General features: G+C 41.3%; 2 protein-coding genes across 2 annotated transcripts; one reads left to right on the top strand and one right to left on the bottom strand.

Moving 5' to 3' along the window:
- Positions 1-3,717: 3,717 nt before the first annotated feature.
- On the bottom strand, positions 3,718-13,309 carry pias4a (protein inhibitor of activated STAT, 4a; the record flags this gene model as incomplete). The annotated part of the gene is made up of 11 exons (XM_079220820.1): positions 3,718-4,060; positions 4,170-4,321; positions 5,495-5,655; positions 5,805-5,878; positions 6,083-6,188; positions 8,666-8,794; positions 10,161-10,251; positions 10,472-10,513; positions 10,622-10,706; positions 10,845-11,226; positions 13,283-13,309. 11 exons carry the CDS (start codon positions 13,307-13,309, stop codon positions 3,798-3,800), a joined length of 1,512 nt encoding a protein of 503 aa, XP_079076946.1. The 3' UTR covers positions 3,718-3,797.
- A 3,000-nt stretch (positions 13,310-16,309) lies between these two features.
- On the top strand, positions 16,310-17,862 carry foxq2 (forkhead box Q2; the record flags this gene model as incomplete). The annotated part of the gene is made up of 2 exons (XM_079220819.1): positions 16,310-16,804; positions 17,491-17,862. The coding sequence occupies 2 exons, from the start codon at positions 16,310-16,312 to the stop codon at positions 17,860-17,862; spliced, it is 867 nt and encodes a 288-aa protein (XP_079076945.1).
- Between the last annotated feature and the right edge of the window lie 8,254 nt (positions 17,863-26,116).

The raw sequence follows: 26,116 nt of genomic DNA, 5'->3' as shown, positions 1-26,116 counted from the left end.
ACAAAAAATCTTCAGTAGCCAGATATTAAGCATTGTGGGACAGCTAAACTGCTGCAGTTTCAGGCTCTTGGTTTTGTGCATGCTGGCTCACTGTGCTTTAGGTCTAGAGGCAAGAGTAAAAAACAAACATTTCTCAGTATTGTTGGAACTGGAAAATGATAAATTAATTTCACAAGTTATTTGATTGAATACTGAGGACCAACCGCTTACAGCTTTGTGCAGTCATCATACAGGTGATGCAGACTGAGAGGTGACAGCACAGCTAATTTAGCATTTAATAATGCCTAATCAAAATTTCAGGAATGAAACTAAACAATGTTTTTTATTTCACTCCACTTGACAAAAGTAATGAGGCAACCAAATTAAACTACTTACATTTAATTAAGACCCCAAGAAGACTTTTTGCAACTAAATTTCACAAAAGACTCAATATATATCTGACTAGTTTGCTTCACCGGAGGTTGATCCGAATAATTTATGGACATCAAAGCTGAAAATAAGATGCAAAGAATTCATCTCTGTGGATCCGGTCAGTCACAGTGGCTCTCTGGCTGAAGACATACAGACCACTTTCAAAAGAAAACGATGGCAGACATGTTTGATTTTTTTAAGAACTGATTTTAATTAATTCCACACGTCAATAACAGCTGTTAGAATACGATCATTTGAAATTTTACAGTTTTATCCTCAACAGGCATCAAATGTGTCCCCAGGTCTGAGCATTTGGTACAGGAAATAACAATCTCAACCTTAAAACCAGTCCTCCCAGTGCTTCAGGTGCTGCTGCCCTCAACAGCATTCTTAGTCTGCTTGCCTGTAGGAACAACTGGAGGCGATTCAAGGCTTAATAAAATATTATTTTAATTTTATTGTCTTTTAATATGAACATATAAAAAAACACAACAAACAAAACATTTACATCATGGATTGTAAGCCTCTGCCCATGCTACCTTATGCATTATTATAAGAAGAAGAGATGCCACTACAAAAGGAACAGACCCTCAGCTCTCTGGCTCCCAAACAACCTGCGAACGTTTCTGGCTCAGTTCCACAGAAGCAACCTGCTTCACCTCTCATCTTTAACCATAAGGCAAAGAAAAGTTTAGGGGATCCACTCAAATAATGACCTTTTATACAGAGACAAGTGAACAATGTAATTTTTATATGTATAGCAGTTACTTACAAATACAAATTACCTAGTTAAAGAAAGGTATTAGAGTTCTTTACATTATATAGCTTCAAAGCGCCTTCTATAGAATTTTCCTTTTCAGGGACAGACTGATGTATTACAGGCAAAGTGCCATCAATCAATTTTGTGTGGATTATCAAACCTTTTTTTCAACGGTATATTGATTCTGTAAACCATGTCAAAAGAAGGAGAAAAATGGAAGACCAGATTTGACTCTCCCTACTTTTCCAATCATCCACCTTGTCGGAGGACGCACTTGCAACAGCGAGGCCCGGATCGATGAGTCAATGTCATTTTTCTGTGCTTATGAGCGAGGCGAAAGAAAACCAGATTCTGTGCTGATCAAACCGTAACAAAGGGGGATGATGAGATGGGGGAAACGTACAATGAGGAGTTCATCCGAGTCACTCCTACGCTTGTCCCCGGGGAGATGGTTGAGAAGAACTGATCACAATGGTGCAGGGGTCCTTAGTTAATACGCACTACATGAGGGCTTTAAAATAAATAAGCCTTAAAGTTGGGATGACGTTGTAGATGAAAGTGCAAACAGCGCTTGCAACACAGCAACATCTCGTCTCATCTTCAAGCAAACACTGATGACCTTCCTGCAGACAAAACCTAAAGCCTCCACATGCAGCCCGGGTATCCTTTGTGGAGCAGCCATCACATACTGACAATACTAGTGCAGAGGAATATTAGTCGTAAGCCTACAGCATGTAGCAATTAAAGGCAGATTCTTTTCCAGCAAATAGATGTGACCTTATCTACATAGAAAGGCGGCCGAGGGGATTATTGGTTGAAGCAGCGCCACTTGTTCCAGACAAGACCATTTGTAATCCAATCAATTACTTTAAGCGTGGTGGGGCTGCACTTATTGACACTTGATTAAGTTTCATTGTGTCAGGCTTGTTGAACCCAACGTAGCAAAGACCTCTGAACGGTGCTTTGACTCGGGTCGGATTCATTCAGAGGAAAAGAAAAAAGGGAGCGTTCATCAAGCGCACAGCCATGAGCCCGGACCAACTTGAACTAAACACTTAAACCACAGCAGCAGAGGGGTCCTACTTTCTCTAACCAACAGCTCCTGTCGGCACAGAACAGCCAAATGCAAAGTCAATTGATTACACACAACTGAAGAAAATGTGACGCTATTGAATAAATATGATACTTCCAGAGGAGGACATCGAAATGTGGGGGGAACAAAGGAATGACAGCACTTCTGATTCCTGCTCCATAACTGTCATTTTCCACAGATTGTATTCTGCCTCTCTGTCCATTTCTCCAACTTGAAAAACACCAAAGGAATCCTCCATGAAATAAACCCCCTTTTGCTGGCCAGTTCAGCTAGCCCTAAAATAATGGGCTCCAATCTTCAAAACGGCACCAAAATCTAATGTTCCCCTCAGTGAAATCTCAAAACAGATCTGCTTTGGCACAGCCGCCGCACAGTAAATTTAATGCATTTTGTCAATATGCAATGCCGATACATCACTCGTCACAAATCCTTTTACAGCGTAATAACTGCAATTATGTTTCACAGACTGCACCCACAACTTGTTCCATTACTGACACCTACTGTTAGCTTGGTTATCCACAAACTCTCTCACCGTTTAACAAATATTCTGTTGCTGCAGAGGGAACAGAGCTGTATGGGACGATGGAATAAAACAAATAAAATTAAAAAGGAAAAAAAAAAAAAAAAATGTAGGAAAACAAAATATCCAGTGTAAAATTGGCTTCAGAAAGACTCATCGATTCTTCTCTCCTCCACTTCTTCCTCAGCTACTCTCTGGTCAGTCTGCTAAGATTTTATGACTGAGGTAGGTTCTCTTTAGCTAAGGACAAAAATAAAAATGGAAAGCATCACACATTGAGGCCAGTATTGTGATCTGCCCTTTCATAATTAAAAAAGAAAAGAAAATGGATAAATTCCTGAAAAAAAAAAACCCTTTCAAGCTTTTAATTCATACTCTGAAGAAAGAAATAAACACAATGGGAGAGGTTTTAATTTGCATCACACTCCAGATATCTCTGCCTTGTCCTCCCACAAATTTGCAATGCTCTTTTCCATTCGTTGTTTTTGACCTTTTACCAAAAACCGCTGAGGAGCCTCCATTTTCAACTTGCCTGTTCATCACAAATGTGACAAAAAATCAAAAGACGCACACATCGAACGCCCATGGCTAAAAGAGCCTGTAATTCCAAGTCAAATACAAAGAGAGATGAGGTGGGAGAGAGGGAATAGTCTGGAGAGAGAGGAGGAAGGAAGGGGTGGGTGGTGCACGATCCATTCGCTCTCTTTAAGTAGAGGCAGGACGGTACGGATATTCACTGCAAGGTGACTGTTGGCCAAAAGGAGTTAGAGTTGCTTCCAGTGGTGTACAGTACAGAGAGGAATCCTAATCCCTCTAGATTGAAGATTTAACAGTGCTTGTTTGAGTGTGTTTATTTTGACTGGATACAAACCAGAGAGCTGCTAAAAGGCTCTGACGTTTGGGCATTAGGGAGGGTCGTTGCATCTAGTGGATTCCTGTGTTCCTGTCCTTTTAGCCCCCTGCCTCTCGGTCTCTGTGTGTGTGTCAGTCTACGAGGGGACAGAGCTGTGGGGTCAGTAGGCAGTGACCAGGTCCTTGTCGTAGTTGTATCGGCCCCTCTTCGGGGCCGGACTGTCGGCGCTGTCCTCAGTGTCCTCGCTGTCTCCTCCTTCCCCGCCTCCTTCCTCCTCAGAGGAGGAGTCAAGAGTCAGATCTACCACTGCGCCTCCTCCCGGTGCCGCAGGTCCTCCTGCCATCCCCACAGAGCCGCTTCCAGATTTGCCCGTCTGGCTGGTGCTGCTGTGGGCCGGTGAATGACCGTTTGCCTCAGGAATGCCTGCACACATCAAGGCCATTTCAATACTGATTGCGTAAAGATTCACACCAGCAAACTAATGCGCACCAAAAAAAAAAAAAGTTTTTGCTTTTCAGGATTTGACACTTACATATATCAACAACAGGATAATCTGGTGAGTCGCTGCGTTCTCTTTCTCTGTCCCTCTCCTTTTCATCTTTGATGGGTCGCCAGGATCCGTCGGTTAAGTACTCCAGCTCCTCAATGTCCTCACTCGTCTCCTTCAGAATCTCGGTTAGCAGCCTGAAATACACGATGCCGTTTAGAATCGCCTCACTAAACAGATTTCACACCGAAAAGAGCATAATCCTCCATTCAAAAACAAATGCAGGAGCAAAGCAGGGTTGAATCCTTTTCTACAGATCCAGCCTGGGCCAGTTTCCTTAAATAGCAAAATATCATTAAAGTCTAAACTGTATTAATTCTGTAAACGTCTTCCTCAAAACCCCACACTAGACGAGGCTGCTAAAAGACAAACCCAGACAGATGAGTTAAAGAAGGGACTTTCACACAACCTTAATTTAAAAAGGAATGCAAATATACTTCATGGCCAAACTGTAACACAATGCTTTCAGTGTTCCTGAAAATAAGGGAGCGTCTGTGAAAGTTGCTACACGCCCAAATGGTTGAGATGGTTTTATCATGATTCTTGTATATTGAATGGACTGCAGGTTCATTTGTGTTTTTTTCTGCTACTCTGGTGTGTTCAAATGTAGTCCTCATTAGTAGAAACACTGCGGGCCGATTATAGATGAACATGTTGTTCATTCATATTTGGCATCTACAAAGATGTAGTAGTCAATGCCAATAGAAGTCCACTATTCTCGATACCACAGTAAAACAATACAATAATTTCCATGTACGCTCCTTTATTACCATCTGCATACTGTTTTTTTGCGAATTTATTATTAATCCCGATTGAGCCACCTCATGTTTCTCACAAATAACTAAATTTGAAATATTATAACTCATGCAATCTCCGAACGTTAGCTTTGTTTATTTAGCCAAGCTGGACTGTGATGCCTACCGGCTGCTACCAGCAAACATCCAAAAGGGTTTGTTTTTCACAATGTTGCATCATCAGGGAAATGTTCTATCGTCCCTGTGACAATGGTAGTTAGTCTCAAACTCTAATCTTGGAGAAAAACAAGTACCCTCACATTTTGGCATAGACTTGAAACTCGTAAAGTACTTACTCTCATGTCTTGCAAAACATTCAAAGCTGTTCAAATGTAAACATAGTAGGCTGGTGAAACTTTATCAAGTGTCCTTAAATTGCCCCATTGTCTGTGCAGCTGGAAGAGTTTCCCCCTATCGGGCTTCAACACACAGAGCTAGAGTTACACAAAAGTGGAATTTTTCTGAATTTATCGAGTGGAAGATGGGACAAGTCAGAGCATGCTTCGGTCTCCTTACCCATCAATAGTAAGCAGCTCAAAGGGGGCGGGCTTGTCACAGACGGGGCAAGTCCATGTGGGCTTCTTCTCATTCATCTGCAGGAAGAAGACCGCGTCGAAACACTGAAGATGAGCGCAAGTTAAAACTCGACATGGCACACCGAGCCGCATCTTCACCAGCTGGAAGTGGGAGAGAGAGAAGAAGAAAGAGAAAGAGAAGAAGCATGTTACAGTAATCAAGCTTCACAGAAAGACAAACATTTGTGAAACTGGCCTCGGAACAACTGAAATCTAAAAATGTGCAGGACATTGAAGACATTTATACTCACTGGACAGATGAGAGACACCCGGAGGCCCGTTGTCGCAATTTCACTTTCTGGATCAAAACGTAGTTTGTCTTGGACTATTGATAAATGGGAGACAAAATATCGAGGTGTCATAATAGTTTATCGGACAATACATTATAATATATTAAATTAGAGAGTCCTACTAAAACAATGCTAACAAACGGTTTGAGATTTTGACTTCTTTTTAGTGCAGTTTTCCATTTCTGCGTCTCAGTTGCAAAAACAACAACAAAAGGCAAGAGTACAAAGGAAGTACTTACTGCGTTCACGACAGCGTTCTGCACTCTCCACCGAGCAGAGTTTGAGTTGGCTAAAGAGGTCTGCTGCAGTGAAAACCCTCACTAAATACACCGCCACAGAGTACCGCTGAAAACACAGATTCACAGGTTTGTGAGCACCCATTTCAAGAAGGCAACCAATCTCAAATAGAGCATACGCACCAGGGTCAATTTTGTTAACTAAAGCCATAACAAAATACGTTTGTCAACGACCTTTCCCCCCCATGACGTCATTAAAACACCAACATTGACCATAACAGGCCAGGTGGATGCGAAGCATTGTAAAACAATTCGTTCAAACTGGACAGTAACAAAATAAAACTCGCCCAAACCATCTTGGTTATAGCCTTTCCAATATTCCAACAATTTGATCGAAATTAAACGCTTAATTTATCGAGTTAGATTTTAAAATGTGGCAAGTCTATGACCTGTTTTTTTTTTTTATGTTATAGGTGTTTTCAATCTCCCAACTGAGCAGCTGCAGGAGGGGGGGATCTACGTTGAAATATTAAATAGCTCCCAGTGATTATTAAATTGTATTTTTGTTTGGAAAAGATATAGTCCTAATTTTTCGACCCGTGTTTTTCATCAGATAATGACAAGATGAAATCTGTGTGAAATAAGTTTGACAAATGACAAATTGTTTTGGCTGGACATGAAATATTCAATATACTGATGATGAAAAAGGACATCAGAAACATTATAAAAAGGTGTTGAGAAAAAAACAATTTGACAAAATGTGATGTCTTATTGGCAACTGCAATGTTTTGAGTTGACTAAAACTATGAAAAATGAGAAAAAAAATGCAACTAATAAGCATTTTGTCTACTGACTAAGACTAAATTAAAATAGCTGCCAAAATTAACACTGATATACGTAAAGTGAACTTTAATCCACATTTTAAAAAAAAGACAAAATAAAAAAACTTGAACCCACACAAAATATTTTAAAAAAATCTACTTTGGTTCACTGTTCTTATGTTTGAAGAATCAAAAAGGCAAACACAGCAAATTATTTCTATTAAAGAATGTTCATCATCTCTGGGATCTTTGTTATAATTCCCTAAACACTGAGAGCACATTAAATAAATAGTTTTAGGCTTTAGTACAAATATGCCTCATTGCTTAAAAGGAAATTCAGCATATTTCCAACCTTATCTCCATCTATCGGAGTTAAGGATCTAGTGTGACAAACACCTGCAGCTCTTGACGATGTTCTGTGTCTCTGGGACGCAGCTGCAAAATCTGTTCTCCCTGCATCCAGTGACGGCAAGGAAGAACTACAGAGTGCTACTTCAGCGTTGTTAGCTGTGGCCGCAATGCCGTTCAAAAACGTCCTTGTACTCCAAGCTGCTCGTTTCTCACAGCAAAAATGGACGGGATCGTTTAAAGAGTACTTTTTAACGCCGTTTTGGCTGACTCAGATATTTAGCCCGAGAGAGGCTGCAGCAGGAAGGACATGGTCGAGGAGGACCCTCCAGAACCTGAGCTGCTCAGAGCGAACACCGACAGGTGGGGCCTTTGCTCAGATTGACCAAGACAACCAAGACCAGCAGCAGTGCGGTTTTTGTGATTGTAATTTGATAATGTAATAAGTCTTCCTTCGAAGAAAGAACAGGAACCGCCAACAAGCTGCTGCAACGGAGCAGCTGCTCAGTGGGCAGCTGGCACGGGAGAGAAAAAAAACATCGGGGGGAAAATACGCATAGAGACGTAGATTTTCAGTGAATTAAGGATTCAAAACTAGAGTTGCTGATGGTTGAAACCCTTATTTTGTTTGGAATATTGTTTTACAATGATTTAACGAGGCAATTAAGCTATTCTTAGATCAGGGAAAGAGAAACTAGAATTCAGAAGGTGCACGATCGTATTTTTTCGTTTAGGTCAAAGAATATTTCCTTTGACATTTTCTGTGTTTAGTTGGTTTATCAGAATAAAAGAGAGCTTGTGTCGGGAAGTTAACGCGCTGCTCGTGCACAATGCATCCTTTTACATGTAGGCACGTTCAGCGTGGCTCCGTGGCGAGAGAAATCAGCTTTCTCTGTCTATATAGAAGGCACTGGGGAATTTATCTCTTCAGTGGACTAAATTTGCCATCAGGACATATTGGACATCCACATTTTCCCTTTCACAGAACTTTAGAATTTAGGGATGTACAAATAGTTTGGCTTCGTTTATATAACATTGACATTCATACTTTTTACTGTAGATTAGACTGTAGAGCAGCAGTTATGAGCCGCCGCTGCTCTAGTGTTTCAACAAGTGCAGGGCTCATCCTCTCAATACACAGAAACAGAGCGGAACAGAGGTGAGCCAGGTGAAGATACCATTTAAATATCGGTACATACAGGCTTTTATACTATTGGTAGAATAGCTGCTTATCTAGATCAAAACGCTAGGAAAAGTAGTTCAGCTCTTGGCCCTCAGGAGATTTATTTACACCATGCACGACTGGCCAATGAAACACAAGAAAGAATCGCATGTCCCAGCTTGCGTCGGCGCACCACCACAACCCTAAGCTACGTCAAAATAGGGATATATGAAATATTCAGCATTGGACTCTGACCTTGCCAAAGTTTCCCCAGGTGACAGTGACTCTGTTGGTGGCACTGGAGAGATGCAACCAGGGAGTGATGTTTACAGGACGACAAGGACGGCGGGGCTCCACACCAGGCTTATTAGAGGGGTAATAGCCCTGTAAACACACAAATACCAAGGAATTATGTAAATTATTAAATATATCATAATACATTCGATTTATAGTGCTTTTCAAAATACTCAGACACTTCACAAATGTTTAAAATCAGCTATACAACTAAAACATCAGCACACAATCACATTAAAAGCATTTCTGAAGAGGTGGGTTTTGATTTGAGATTCTTTGATTTGAGTAATTTGTTGACCAGACATCATCATTCCATCTGAAGGCCTTAGTTACAGTGTAAAAGACAAACTGGGCTCTTAATTGTTAGTTGTGCAATCACTTTTTAAACCGCGAAGCAGTAAAATTAGAAAAGTGAAAAGACAAGAAACTGTTTGATTGCAAATAGTTCAAATAGAAGTTGGAGCTCAGTTCTCTTACTGGAGCGAAACTGAAGGAGTGCTGAGCTCAGCACATGATTACAGGGACTCTTTCAGTGTTTTTGTATTCTTCTCAGTATATGCTTCTCGGTGGTAATTTATGTACTTATGTATATCTAATTCATACCAAACAAAGAAGCTTTTGAAATTAATACATGATTATATGTGACTGAGGAAAACTCTTTTTAGCTCGCCACCTGTTAGAAGTATGATGGTGTCTTTGGTTCTAATCAGCACAGTTACACCGCTTATCATAGGTGGCAATGTTGTCCAATATTTAACAAATTGATCAATACAAAGACTCAGAAGAGAAAGCTAGTCTTTCCATATTTTATCTTAATTTACAATATTCAATCCAGTTGGACACACCATCTCCTTACGACACCTTTCTTACTGGCAGCAAATAATATTTTAATGTTAGTCATTGGCCAACTTTGAGTAGTTTATTACACAAACATATAGCATCAAAACCACGACTAATCACTTTTCTGTGTCTCAACTTGATCTTTGTTGCAGCTACTAAGTGATATGGTTCAACTATTCAACTGAAATTGTCTGTATGTTGTCTTTCCAGTTTGATGTGATAACTACACACATCGTGAACACCACAAGGCAACAGCAAACGCTTATCTGGGATGTTTTAGTTTCCCCCGGGCACATGAATAGTTTGAACAGAGACTGCCAGATGGAGAGTTTCCAGCTGAAGTTTTGCCAGCGAGTTGATGCCTTTAGGCTGACTCCCCAACACTTTCTGTACCTGGATATTATTTATTCTTGCTTTATTTAACACCCACCTGCATTAGGTTGGCTAATCCATCACTACCATATAGTACGACCCTCGTTTGGCTGTGGCAGTTGACACCCAAAATAGTGACTGACTATATTCCAAAATAAACGACATACAGGCATAACTGAGGAAATTATTCAACACAAGCAGAGGAATAGCCAAACTTGTGTCTCCGAGACGTCATTTAACTCACCGGCACATGACAGTATGACTGGTTAACTTTGACAGCAATGTTGGGAGGATACTGGTCTTCCTGGACACCAATGGAGTCTGTGTAACAGATTCTGCAACAGAGAGAAAAGGTTTAGCATCATAAGAATGTCTGACTGTTCAGCCAATCAACACGCTTGAATCTTTATCAGTCAAGTATTTGAGTACTTCAGAAACTGATTCTTCGAATTTGAAGAAAAAAAAAAAATTCAAGAAATAAAAAGTTAAAACACTTCCATTTTCAAATTAAAGAAATAGTGAAATATGTTTCAATGGGTTATAGAGGGAACGTACCTCAGAACCACTTGGATTGATCTCATTCCTGGACGAAGCTCACTTTGAGAGTAAAAAGTTCACAAATAGAAATGAGAATTAGATACAGAGTTCGTAAATAAAGCTAATTTTAACAATTCAGATCTGAGGAGAAAGTTTGGATTTCCTTACCTTGCATTTCTGATCTGGTCTGCTTGGTTTGGTGTTAATTCAAATATGCATTGACTGTCCTGCAGTTTCTCATTGTTCTGGGCAACTGTAAATATGTTGAGACAATCCATCACAAACACAGCATGTAGACATAACAGATATGCATATTATATACACACACACACAATACAATGTATTTAAATACAAGGATACAGAAACATCATGCTACATACTGTACACTCACTTAGCTCTGTTGGTAACAACAGTGTCTCCAAAGTTTGGTAAAAGGGCAGTGGCACCAGCTTGACCTCTGTTGCAGGTGTGGCGACCGGTTTGGAAATGCCGTTGAGGTAGTCTGCGCCCTGAGAGGTGGCAGTGGGGGAAGAGCTAAGGGATGAGTAGGCGACTGGGACGCCATCTGGACGTCGTGCCGCAAGCCAGCCAGATGTTTTGGGGAAGCGCGACTCGTAGAGCTGCCTGACGTTCTTCAGAAGCTCTGGGCTGTATTCGGTCTGCACTAGCCTCAGTGCACGCCCCACCAGGTCCTGTTTCAGCCCACTTTTGCTACGGCCCATTGAGGCCAGCAGCGTCTGCAGGTCTGAGACCCGGAAACTTTTGACCATGTTCTAGAGGGAGGACAAGACAAAAAACATTAGAAACACAATACTGGGACAATAAAGTATGTAAAGAGGGAAGATTTGGGTGACCATGCATTAGAAGAGCCATGTCCAAATCCAAGGGGTATTGATACTTGATCAAAATGCAAAACCAAATGTCTGACTTCTTTTCTGAAGATATTTAGTCAGATTTTCGAAAGGTAATACTTGCTGTGAGGGAAAATCCCTGTCTAACTATATAACCCAGGGTGGAAAATACATTCCAGTATATCAGTGTTAATATTCTGTGAATTTTAGTGATGCACCGGTAAGATCGGGCCAATATTGACTCAAATAGCTGGATCAAGTATCGATAACAAGGAGACAGATCTATCAAATTCAATTATTTGTTTTATACATTACAATTAATTAATTAATTTTGATTCCTATTTAAGTTTTGACCAAATTGTTGCTGAATTAAAAAGGCTTTACACTTGGAATAGCGATTCCTGTTAATATGTACGATTTTTTACCAAGTTGTTGTACGATTTATTATTTCAATGATCACTCAGTAAATATATTCACATTATGTTTTACAAAGCAAGAAAGGCAATGGTTAAGTCAAGCCTGATCTCAGTCACTTCAACAGTGAAGCACACGGCTTATTTATGAAACAGTGTTATCGGATCAGTACTCGGTATCAACCGATGATGCCCACGATAGGCTCCACACAAATATTTACAATTAAAATGAAGCATTTAACTTGACATAACAGTGTCTCAAACTATTTGATTCTTGCTAAAATTAGCTTCTGTCCTGAGTCACTTAAACCTGCCTAGCCATTAGTCAGATATAGTAGTCACACTGCTCCTTATTCTGACCACTTGCATTATTACCCCGAGATTAAAGAAATGTAGGTACCATTAAACAAACTCTGCACTGCAGCAGCAGTTAAAATGTATGACTACACCTCTGCATTTCATACACACTTCACAGGTTAGACACATAAACTACACAGACAACAAGGTCCAAGCAAGCCTGAAAAGCAAAAGGCATGACCACCTTGAACAGCGTTTAAGCATATACATCTTAATATACAATTTGGATTGTGTTTTTTTTCAGAGACAGGTATAGTTTGGCTTGCAGAATGTTTATATTTATACCAAAGTCTCTTGTCCCATGAGGTATAATACACCTTAAATGTAAAATCAACCATAGTTTGCCAAACGTGACTTTAATTATGGTTAATAACTGATGGACATCATGGTTATCAAGTATCCCCATTACATCTTATTTGTATCGGCTGTCGTTTGTGCAGCAGCGACAATTAAACCTTATAATTACGTAACACAACCCGTAATAGGCACAGATGTTTTCTCTTTGAAAAGGGACACAATACGGACTGTTGTTGTTACTAGAAAAAAAGCGAGCCGTGTTTAACGTTTCATGCTTTAGCTTTGTGTGACGTTGTCGAGTTGGGCACCAGTTGCACAATTGTTGCGTCTAGATTACATTCGCATAATAACTCAGCAGTCCGTTAGGATCCTGATTGACGTGCAGTGCAGAAATGTGGCCATAAAGTTGCCATTTTATCAGCCTCACTTAAACAATATAGGCTGCGCTAATCGGCTGGCTAGCTTCCCTAAAGACTGGGCTGTCGGCATTCAATCATGGCAACTGGACCTTTTGACAGGTGCACAGCTTCATAAACTAACCGGCTAACTACAGAGACATCATTATGAGCCGAATGACGTCGAATAGTACCGAGCAGAGCAGCATGCTGGCAGCAAACCCCCGAGTGTTTTTTATGGTCCCATCATTCATTTTCGGTGTCTTCCTTTAGAGCCAGCGTGATGCTAGCTTAACCAACGCACTTGCATAGTTAACATTGCCTAGCATGCTAGCTATGCGTTAGCAACACAAGCTAGTTCGCTGAGTCGTGGACGTAATACGCCACATTTCTAAGAGTACAGACTCTTGACTCAATTCACACAAAGCCCCCAGTTTCCCCTTGACCTGGCTGAGTTTCAAACCGCTCTCCCGCGCCATTCTCCCGTCAAACCAAAGCTAGCCAAGCTCTACTTGCCATCGCTTCCACCAGTTCGGCCGCCATCTTCGTGCAGCAGTACCGCGAGAGTCAGAGACGACGGCTAGTCTTTGACCAATGAATCGCGGATCCTGCTTGGATTGATGGGTAGCCTCGACCAATCACAGAGCGAATTCGAACAGCGCCCGAAGATCTATATACAAAATAGGCGGGACAGACATGTTTTAAAGTTACAGTGCAACTTTTTTAAAAACACTAAGAGACAGGTCTCATCTCCCAAATAGGCCTTGGTGTCCATCAGTGATACCACGTGTCAAAGCATTTTGATACCCATGATAGTTTGGTTTTATAGTATCGAGATATTTGGAACGTGTGTCTTGAAATTGGTTTAAATTCAACGTGGTTGTAAAGCATTGGGTGTCAAGTGGATAAAGTCGCATGGTCCCTATCAAATCCCGTCCGAAGAAAAGACTCCGTTACGGGTTTTGTGACCGGCCGTGAGATGTGGACTTAATGCTTTGTCTGAGGTATGTTCATTATTTAATTAAAATGCGTAGCTAAAGAAATACACTTTCCCATCAAAGTATACACCAGCAAGACCCCCTGTCCAAAACACAAATACCATGTGGTGTCAGGCTTTTAGCAAAATGGAAACAAGTATGCTCTGGACAAATGTATACTCCCTCTGGTGATGATCCAGCCCTGCTTTTCCAGAAGCTCCTCATATGAGGCAAAGAATAGCCTCATGGAAACACACAAATCAATTGAAGGAGTTGCAGTAGCATGTAATAATAACATGGTTCGTTTTGTTTTGGCTTTACTTTGGAGGCTAAACATCAATAAAACAATGTTCAGAAGGACAGCTGGCTTTGCCACCATAGTGCTTCATAGAAAAGGTTATCTATGATTATGATTTATGAATAAAAATAGGAAGATAGGAAATGTATTATTCTGTTATTTTCAAACACGATCCTAAATTTAGTTCACAAATGCAGACCCACATTACATAATTGTTACCTACAATACATGCTATGTTTTTTAAAATTCTGATATTGGTTCATATTTTTTAATTAATAGGACATAAGTCTGCATACAAGTTAAATATTAAGCTAATTGCAATACAAAAACGTGCTAATATAAAGGCAGAATGGTTCTCTCTGCTGTGTATGTAGGCTATAACATTTTCCTTTATTTAAACAGAAGAGGGCAATATGGGCCAGGATTTGACCTGACTGTCATTTAATTCACCCCCTCACTAAAACCCCAGAACGAAGTAGATCTTATACTATTACTGTTATCTGCACTCATGTGATGAAGACTAAGGTGAAATGGCGTGGGACAATATTTATATCTTATCATTGGAGATTTCCATCTCTACAACTCCACCATTAGCAAGTCCATCGGTAGCATATAAACTAATGCATACAGACACTTTAAACCTTTATTTGTTTCAGATACCAAATAATTTATAGATAAACATTAAAATAATGGACATTGATCATTTGCCATTTGATGCAACGCTTGTAACTGTATTACGGGACGTTTAATACAAAATATTTCACACAGATTTCACAAGCAGATACAGAATGATACAGAATCAAAACCCATACTTGATCCAAGACACTCTTGGCTTCTCTTCATTGTTAAAATGCTGAGAGTATTAACTGAGTGTAAAGGTTAAAAAAAAAACACAATTAATTGCAACATTCAAAAGTATAATACATAGGATGTTTGACCTGCATTTCATAAGTCTACTGCATTTCAGCTAAAACCATAGAACATACAAATGTGATGTAAAGTCATCGCTGACATTGAAAACTCACAATCAGAGCACAAATGATACAATTTCAGAGGTAAAGTTTAATTAAACATTCAACAGAAAGTCAGGAGTCCTAACACACAATTAGAGAGCGCTAGTCAACTGAAATGTAGCGTACTTTCTAAAAAAATAAAGCACAGTTAGAAAGATTATATTTCATACAATACAAAGAAGGAGCAAAGGGCATTTCAGTTTTGATCATGGAGATCTTAAGAGTTATTTAAAATTATATTTGTTGAACTCACTCACAAGCAGACAACCATATGACTTGCCTTCTGTTTTGTATGTGACTTTTTTTTGAATGGCTAACAATAAATACGTATATTTATGAATAATGGGTGGAATAAAGGTCACAGGACACACAGATGAAAAACAGGTTATGTCAAAAACAGGGAAAGAATTAATTAGATGTTTTGCTGTTCTGTTACCTACCAGCGTCTCCACAGTATACATGGTGCTCTTTTCAGGTACTGGACTAAATGTGTTTTGTCTCCAAAACATTAAAACGTTGAACATGATCCATTAATTACTGCTCTATGGTAATTGAACTAATTCTTTGGACAGCATCCCCATGGACAAAACAACTTTAACAGGATAACACTGGTATCTAAAAGGCCTTTGATCGTATAAAGCATCCATCCTCTGCACACCATGTCTTGCTAAATCTTGAGTGTTTAATCTCCCGTAATTACAAAGATTTGCTTAGGTTAATAAAAATAATCCGCCTCAATTCAGACCCCCTACCTGGACCTCCCCTGTGCCTTCTTTACCCCTTTCTGTGAGGGATAAATTCCCAGTCATATAAATAGAGACACCTCCACAACCGTGAAGCACAACTCTTTGATCAGGGAGCAAACAGGCTGTTGGATATTGAGAAAGTGGTTTTGATCGTGAGGTTTGTCAGAGGCAAACACATTTAATTAAACTGTGTCGCTAAACGACGTAGCTGTATTTAGTCTTACAGGCTGACGTCATTTCCACAGGTTGAGATTGTGTCGCTCGTGAGCGCGTCAAGGTTAACAACAGTTGAGAGGCTCATCTTTATCTGTGATCTTGTCAACAGCAAGACTTCAGCGAAAGAAGCGAGGGGCATCGAGGCGTTCAGTTTATGAAGGGTCCTGCATATTACAAGAACATTACCATGCTGTGAAACTCAGGCACAAAAGGAGGACTTTTGGGATAGCGGTGTTTCATTTATAACCTGATATTTATTCAACAGTCAGTTTGGAGCCAATTAAACCTCCGTAATGAGTCTTAATTCAGAGATGACAATGGAGGACAGAAGCAGCAGCCGCACCGGCGGCAGAGAAAGGCTGGGACTTAGCTTCACTATTGACTACCTTCTGTTCAATAAAGGAGTCAAAGGTTCCAAAGGAGAAGCGACAGGAAGTCACACAGCAGAGCAGACGCCGAACAACCTGCTAAATCATCAGAATCCTCAGCACGAAGAGGTGGGGATTCGCTCTGAGATACAGGGGAAGCGGCGGCAGAGGTCAGAGGCAGAGACCGAAGAAAGGAAAGTCAAAGAAGAGGAGGGGGATGAAGAGCAACAAGAGGAGGGGGAGGAGGAAGTGACCACCACCACATCTACCGGCAGCGGTCCGGAGAAGTCGGCGGACAAACCCAACCAGTCGTACATCGCACTCATCTCCAAGGCGATCCTGGCGTCAGAGCAGAAGAAGCTGCTGCTATGTGACATCTACCAGTGGATCATGGACCACTACCCTTACTTCAAGAGTAAGGTATGTTCACGTTGTGTTATTCTAATTACTGGAAAAGACCACAATAGTTGTGGAGGGATTCAGAAAGTCAAACTGGGGGATAAGGGGAAAAACTACGATGCAGGAGGCGGACGTAAGTTACACGTAGGACTATTTAGAAAAGAATCATGCTGCTTTACTTCGCTAAACTAAACACGAGACAGAGAATAGGAGTTTGGGTTTGCTCAAAGTCTTCCACGCGTTTCCCTTGGTTGCTGAAAAATAACCCGGCCGCCATTTTCCCTCAAGCGAAGCGACCTACTTGGCACAGGTAATCTGTCTGAGTGGTTAGGCAATTAGGTGCTCGCGGGGACACTAGATGATCTCCTTGTTGGCGAATTCGCAAATAAAGTAATCCTGTTGCTAGGTTGCGAAACGTCTCTGCCTTTACTAGGTGCAACAGCAGATTGGACGTAACCCGGTGGATTAAAGTTGATCATGGTTTGACGTGCTAAAAAGGTAACCGAGGGTGTTGCGATCATATACGTTCTTGACACGCTATGGCGCACTCTGCCAACAACAGGACAAGGTGACATCCTGGCGAGGATCAGTGATACTTAACCGCCACCTATGTTAATTTTCAATTGAGGACGTCCATTGTTTAACTCTTAATTACGGTTTCAGGTTTTATTTTTGGCCTAATCTTTTGTTTTTACTTGCTCCAACAGGATAAAAACTGGAGGAACAGCGTGCGCCACAACTTGTCCCTGAATGATTGCTTCATCAAAGCAGGCCGCAGTGACAATGGTAAAGGCCACTTCTGGGCGATTCACTCAGCCAACTACCAGGACTTTTCTAACGGGGACTACCAATGTCGGAGGGCCAGACGGAGAGTGCGCAGGGTGGCACCGCTCCCCTTCCCCTCCCTGAGCTCGCCCTACCGCCCAGTCTTTGTCCGGCCCCACAGAACGACCTACTGGTGCTGCCCTCAAGCCCAAACGCTCCCAATGTCCTGCTTGGCTCCCAGACTCTACTGGCCCTGGTCCAGCATGCAGCCACAAGTGGGGTTCCACCCGAGCCTTCATGCCTCTGTACTTTGAGAGTGAACAGTTTGTACTGTACGCACAGTTACTGTTGGGTAAAAGAGACATTTTATAGAGATATTATTTGCTAATGAATACATGATAATGGAATCGAAGTGGACAATGTTACATTGTATTCTGCAAACTGAAGTTTAGGTTGTTTAATGACTTGTTTTGCAATTCTTTAATTTGTATTCTGAATGTTTTTAGAATAACAAAAACACACAATGTTTTGTTAATCTCATTAAATCACATTGAATTCAACACCTTGTGATGCTTTGACTCAGCTGCCTTAGTTGGGATTTGTGTGTGTGCGTGTGTGTGTGTGTGTGTGTGTGTGTGTGTGTGTGTGTGTGTGTGTGTATGTGTGTGTGTATGCGCGCGCTTGTCTGTGTGTGTGCAGATAGCACTAAAAGTGAGCCCATTGCGAAAATACCTCCCGGTGTTAGATGCTAATTAGTCAAAGCTGTCGGGATGCAAAATCGTCTGCCTTAAGAGACTGAAATCGGGCTTTCCAAAGCCGACTCCCAAGGATATGAGGCCAGATAATCTGAGCAATCCCCAATAGTTTCAAGAAATAGGAAGCTTATCACACAGTGTAATCCACAACCGCTGCTGCAGAAAGAGGGGGACCACAGGAGGTCAGGGATGAAGGAAGCAGAGGAAAGGGAAGGAGGCAGGGAGACAGAGAGAGAGGGGATGGGATGCTGATTTATTGGAGAGAGGGAGGGCTTTTTTAGGGAAGAACCAGTCTGGGCTGAAACAATAAAATATATACAAAGAAAATAAATATGAAAAAAAAGTCCCATACCATAAAGGGACAACCCTAAAAATAAGAACTGGAATATTTCTAAAGCAGGAACAGTTCCGCAATACGATGACTCCAAAATACTTCCATAATAAGAACATCAATTTAAACATGTCTGGCTCTCACATCAATAGTGAAATTCCTCTCTGACTTGCAAAGGTTGGCATTTACATCCACAGTGCTCCAGCCTAAAAGGATTAGGTCATACATTGACTTTTCTGAAGTTTGTTTGTCTCGGCGCATGTGGGCTTCCTATTTGCAAATTATTGAATATTTGAATAAGGCAATATTTGACATGAAATTAGACTCTAAACCGACAAACAATATGTCAGAAGGATGAAGCTTAAGAGAGAGAGAAGAAAGAGAGAGAGATAGAGAGAGGGAGGGAGGGAGTTATTCACAACATTATTTTCGGGCGATGCTCATTAGAACAATGACAAATCCATCTAATTAATTTTTGTTCACCAAATCTTCCTCTTCAATGTCGGCAGCTAATTGGAGACCTAATTTGCTTAATTCCCATGAATTGCTCTCTGCATCAAATCCTCTTCAATTCACCAGCTTTAAGGCTTTAATTTGGTTGCATATGTTTGCTGTACACACACACACACACACACACACACACACACACACACACACACACACACACACACACACACACACACACACACACACACACACACACACTCACGCCCATGTGCAAGAGTTTACAATTCACACAAATACAACTCCTAAAACTCTTACATTGACACACACACAATTGTCCAAATAATAAAATCAGTGTGAAGCTTGTTGAGCAAAGTATTTATTTGGGGTGTATATTTTAAATATTATATCAGCAACCAAAATAGATTTGTATGTAACACACTCACACAAAATTGTAATTAACTACCTTTGGAGGAGAAAGAGATTGAGGTCAGCTGTGTGCGTGTGTGTGTGTGTGTGTGTGTGTGTGTGTGTGTGTGTGTGTGTGTGTGTGTGTGTGTGTGTGTGTGTGTGTGTGCATATGTGCATGTCATTTTGTTAATCTAATGGGATGGGCGGAGGGGTGCAGGGGGCCGTAGATTAAGGCACAAAGATTTGTTCCTGATTAGCGGAGAGTGAGGTAAGAAGATCAGTCCTGCTGAGACGGCGATGAAACATTATGGCTGTGTTTTAATACAACACATTTACAGCAGCATTCCAAAGCTGATTCCCTTTAGCTTACATGTATCTCATTGATTTGACTGTGGACTCAACAACAGTTCACACAGGATGAAGCCTGAACCTGCAGATAGATCAAAGAGATGCACGAAAAAAAGGGAAGATGTTGGTTTTCAGCTTGTAGCTCATTTTTGTGTGAATATATTTCATAATAATGAAGTATCTCTCCTTTTGTCTTCATGATTATTATATTAAATGTATTAGATGTTTAATCAGTGACTCTGGTACATAAATTACACCTATACAAATGACTTGAGATAAATGTATAGCTTGAACTGAATTAATAAATACATACATTTAAAAATTAATAATGATGAAAAGAACATCTAATGGACAGAATTTCACATATTGGGTAGGTTCTACATATTATAATACTTTGTTCACATGTCTCCAAGTCCACTTTTAGCTCCACAAACACCATATTTTTAATTAATTAAATGTAATGAATTGAATTGATTTGGTATTTGGTTGATATCTAGAGCTGACTTCCGACCAATGAACAGTAGAGCTGCAGAGCTCTAACACACCTAATGGTAATAGATCATATTTGATGAATAATGTCTTAATTACTAGTATTCAGCTGTTTGTTTTTTATTCAGAAGTACAGTACTGTACCAATCGAGAATTTATTTAGTTTGACTGAGACTGCTGCAGTTTATTTGAGGTAACCTGTATAAAAAAATAAAATAAATTTAAAAAAGAGGCTCACACAAACATTCGGGCCGTTCTGTATTATGTAAACTATTATTAATATGATTAGGCCTGATAATACAAAATAAACATAAATGTCGACAAATTATTTAAAAAAAGTCATATTTGAAGTAGGCGGTAATTCATTGACAACCACGTGTTTTAACAAAAATATATATTTGCCATTTGTTGGACTTGATTCCCCAAATGTGCCTTTCCCCCTCAGAACGTTTCCTGCTCGTCGTGCAACTGGATGTGTGAATAACTCTCAATAGGCCCAACGCCTCGAGGAGTCCAAATTGCAAGTCTATTATAAAGCATGATTGCGTAGAAGTAAGTAGTATTTAAGGCTTAGGAAGCGCCATAGTTGAATCAAAACCAGCTGCTATTTTGTGGTCGTGTCCCACCATGAACAATAGCCCGGCGTTACCGCGGCTTCAAAGGCTCCATAATAGTCAATCGATCAGAATGCGAAGGCGCTATTCTGCAGATTACTGTTAACAATAATTTGCCTCCTAGTGCACTGTTGCCATCTTTGAAGCAATGTTTTATTGCCTTTTTTTTCTTCTTTTTCATCTGCATCTGTCATCCCCGAGGTCCACTGTTTGATCTCTCCCCACCAGTGTCTGCCTCCCCGGGGTCGCGTTGACCTGTTGATTGGCAGCTGCGATCAGACATATGGTGGGACGAGGCATCGACCGGAGCTCCCCGGAGACAAAAGCAGACTAGTGGGGCTTCCTCCCTCCCTCCCACCGCACCCTCCCACCCCTCTTTCACCGCGCCGAGGAGCCGAGCAGCGGCGCCGAGGAAGCGGGCCGATCCGGCCACTAGATGGCGCAAGGTGCAAGCGAATATCTCCAGCGCCATTCATGACCATTCAATGTCAGTGGACTGGGGAAGGTTTTTTTCTTCTTCTTTTTTTCATTGAACCCAAAGTCAGTTAGTCGTGTTGAAAATAAGATATGTAGCATGCGGTGGCGTGCTAATTAAACACAACATGTATTATTATTTGTGCACTTTAGACTACCTTTTAAATATCAGTATTCCCTCCAACTGTTTTTTTGTGATCAAATTTTGATTGATTTTCTAGATAAGCATATAGAGAAAGATGTGCACACTACATGTACATAAAGATTCACATGCACATACAAATACAATTTAAAAAAAATAGATACATAAGGGTATATATGCAAATACCAGCCATCTTCTTTCAGCATTCTGTTATTATTCATTTACACAAATAGTTTCCAAAAAGATACTACTTCTGGCTATGCTACTTCCCTGTGTAGGCACACTTTGACCCCTATAATAGAGCGGAGTGCCACGGTGGTGCAGCCATCTTAGCAGATAAAATATGGCCTCTAGAGCAGGCCAAGTAATGAATGTGGAGGTGGCAAACCAGTGTTCATGCCAGGCTTCTTTGGATTTCTCCCAGCTGTGTGTCAGTTCACTGGAAACCAATTGTGGGGGGGGGGGGCATGACTCCCAGTGTAGAAAAACAAACAAACAGATGTGACGCTCAACCTGGTATGTGTGCATACGTGTTTTCGTGTGCAAGATTTCAGCATACAAAATGCAAACTCCCCCCTCCGATCACCTCTCCTCTCCTCTGTTGTCATGGCGATGCATCCCTGACCAGGGTCTTGCAGTGATCCACACTGACCCTGGTTGGTGACCTTTGACATTTAGGCCATGGCCAGGGTCAGAAGGTCAGCGATGGCCGGAGGGCAACAAGAGCACTTCCATGATTGGCACTCTGACATGCTCGCTGGCCCTCTCATCTGCAGCGCTCACCTCCCTCCCACAGTTTTCACCTCTCATTTGCATTTTGTTACAGAGCCCGAAGAAGACCCTCGGCTGCAGGAGGTCGATCCCACTGTTACATTTGAGCAGGTAGGCCGCTCTACGCTCACGGCAATGCCCGGCTCAATATCGCATGATTTGCATTCAATGCTGCAACACGTTCTGGGTTCGCCCACTTCAGATTTTAGTGTAAATTGTGATGATAAAATGCAATCACCAGCAGGCTAGCATCCTGTATCATGATGGTTATGATAGCAGTAATGATCATCAGTAGTCCCATGGCCCGTGCAATCCAGTGGATGTGAGGATATTTATAGTTCTTCATGTGATAGTGTGCGTGCGTGCGTGTGTGCGTGCGTGTGTGTGTGTGTGTGTGTGTGTGTATGTGCATGTTTGTTTATTTCCAGGGGGGAGGGCAATACACCACACAGAGGTTCTTCTCGTGGGGAATAATTACAGAATCGTGGGTACTAAAAGTCATGTGACCCGAGCCTTCTGCATCCAAATAATTTATCCCCCCGGCTGATAGCTCGTCAATATCAATTTATTAATTTAACATTTCTGGACTGATAAAAGGTAGTGTGCACAGTTAGCTTGCTGAAACGGGGAATAAGGATGAATATTACAGTGCAATGGTGTGAAGGGAAGGAAAAAGGGAGGGACTGGAGGACAAAGCGAGGGGGAGAATCGGCTCGGCGGGTGGGTGATCAATGGCAACACAGAGGAGAGAGATGCATATTCGCCGAGGAAAAATGGGCCATCATCGCTCATATTCCAAAGCTATTGAATGAAAGTTATGAAAATTAATACACTTATTATCACCGTATTAAAAATTAAGATTGAAGACAGCACGTTCATTGTATTGATATTCAAATGCCTCCAATATATTGATCAGCACAACCCAGTTTTCCGCAAACCTCTTCGGGTTCAGCCTGCGCGACAAGCCAGGAGGGAAAAAACATGTTTTGCAAGAGGAGCGTTTGACGATTTTAATCAGTCACACAAAGAAAACCTTTTCGCCTTGGCATCTCAGAGGTGTTATACGAGATGATCGCTTCCTGGAAGTTGCACTTTCCAAAACGCATATAAAAATGCTAACCTCTTACATGTGACCCCTCTTGACCTCCCGGCTCTTCCTTTGCATCCTGATTTCTTAAAAAGGGCAATGAATACACATCTGGCATAAAGCAGAACACATATATCATCCAGTGTCCACCACACAGCAGTCAACCTGGAACCTAACCTTTTCCCATAGCCATTACATAATATCCCTGAAGGAGGCTAAAAGGTATTTTAACAAGACCCGCTGCTCTACGACCTTTGACCTCTTCTTAGTTGACCCTGAGCTCCTGACCCCACTTACATTCGCCAGTGACAGTGGTGGACACACGGATCCTGTACACTTCCTGCTGCGAGAATACAGAGAGGAAACGACACATTTACAAATGAATGCATGTCGAGATTTCAGCGTTTTTCTGTCGGGGGGCCGACGGATTTGTTCAATTTGTTGATCCGTGTGTAATTATTTGGTCTCGTATCCACCCAGGAGAGCCAGGAAAAGAAACAACCACTCAATCCGATCACATCTTGTTCTATATGTCGGCGCATTATATAATTCTTTCTTCTTCGAGGGCTCCGAGGCTCTCCTCTCACGGACAATCACTGTAGTGGATTCTCCTCGGGTCTTTGGAGAGCTGCGGGGTAGCGAGTGTCAATAGAAGTGGAGTGTGTGAGTGTGAGAGATGATAGACTAAGGTTAAGAGGTGTCAACACAGAAAGAGAGAGGGCTCGAGGACTCTTCACCAGAGCCCGCCTGACACTCCGACACTCTTCTCAACCTCTCCTCTGATTAACCTCTCTAAAGACGCCATTGAGACGCGGATGCTTCACACACACACACACACACACACACACACACACACACACACACACACACACACACACACATGCTCCTGATTCATCTACACAGACTTTTGCGAATCCCATTCTCTTCCCTCAAAGTCACACACTTCTGTCTGAGGCTACACTTCATCTGTGTGTAAGACACACATCAACTCTAAGGTGTGGAAACCTGATGATGTGTTGTTCACAGGCACAGAAACTCTCTGAAAGGTTCCGGCAGTCAGGAATGGATTTGTTACACCTCTGATGTGCTGTATATGTTCAGCCAAGTGTAAAATACAACAGTGCCATCCCACAGGGCTTTGCACCTGTCAGGTGGTGTAATGCAACATACAACCGGCAGAACACACACCGGCATACATTGTCACTCTCACGGACACACACTAAAACACGGCTTCTGTCAGCGTTACATCAACCTAGACACAGCACTTATGTATACATTGTTCAAAATGTCTGGTTTTGCCCTTCTTTTGAGCTTCACACATCTTTGGGATTGAATCTACTGGGATTAACATATGCAATCGTCATTTTGTCAAATGCATGCTCTCTAGTAGTTATTTGTCATTTCACAGTTTCATCTTAAAATAATATAAAAGGTATTTTCTTGTTGGTTCCATGTCATCGGTGTACATTTCTGTTTGCGACGTTTCTCTGCAGGGAAGTAGATCAGATTATGGTTAAATCAGGTGAACTATTCCTGAGTTTTGTTGGCTTTGCATTGACTGGGTTTGGTTCTGTAAGGTGTGTTTGGCTGGTTTAGGGTAGCTTAAAGGGGTCTCGCTTAGCTCTACTGGTATCTAGCCATGCAAGATGGCTTTAGCTTTATTTGTTTAGGTTTCAAAATGTCCGCCCGTTTGCGGTGCTCAGATCAATGGAGTCTTTGATTCAAATAGACTTACCTTTGAGGAGAAAGTTGGTATTCAGTGTATTGCTTAATAAGGATTGTTTGACATTTGCAAAGTAGGAGCTGGGAACTGAATCACCAATAGAAGAAATGCCTCATAATTAGGGATGTTTCTCGCAAATCATTTCCCTGACGTTTAAACGGAAGTCTAAACTTAAACATAGTAGAGTAGTCTGAAAGTAAGAAAACATGTTTTCGACACAAATATGAGAACAATTTAAGCTATATGGTTAAACACTGTCCGTAAAATGATTGTGTACCTATTGTGTTTAAGATATTTGAAATTGTTTATCACATTTTTCCTGTCGCCGGCTAACTAGCTAGTAAGCTAGCTTCAGTATGCTGCTTGCCAACCCAGTTGACCAGCAGAGAAACAGGAAGTCGTGGCAGGCGGGAGAACGTGACGAGGTCAAAGCGAGTCAGGGGCCCCCGATGAGTTCAGATCAGACGGAAAGCTGATCCACTCCAGCAACAGCTGAGACAGCATAAGTCGGTATGTAATGTAAATGTATACATTGATGCGATAATAATAGGCTTAACTGACTTGTATTTCTGGTGCCGGCTAGCCAGGGTAGCAACGTTTAATCGACTTATCAATCGATCAACTGAGTAGTACTATTCCTTTGACAGAAAGTAGTTACCAAAGTAAGTGGATATCTGAAACCCGGGAAAAACTAAATGCAGTACCACTACAGTTTAGTGAAAAAATATGTCCACTTTAATACCCTATAAAGCAATATAGTACCAGCACTTTCATGGGGATAACCATGAGCCAGAGAGTTGCTCTTACAGGGCTTTTCATGGACTACAGTGGATGTGGGCTCCATGTACAGTTAGATGCTGGTGAACAATATTTTGTATTATAGACTGGAAAGATTTATTAAAGTCCTGCTACCGAGATATGTTTTCTTCTTTTTGTGTCAGAGCATTTTATTTATTGATTACTGTCTGGATGTAAAGAG

The sequence above is a fragment of the Taurulus bubalis genome (assembly GCF_910589615.1).
Source record: "Taurulus bubalis genome assembly, chromosome: 7".
Classification (NCBI taxonomy): domain Eukaryota; kingdom Metazoa; phylum Chordata; class Actinopteri; order Perciformes; family Cottidae; genus Taurulus; species Taurulus bubalis.
This window is presented reverse-complemented; position numbering and strand designations above follow the sequence as displayed.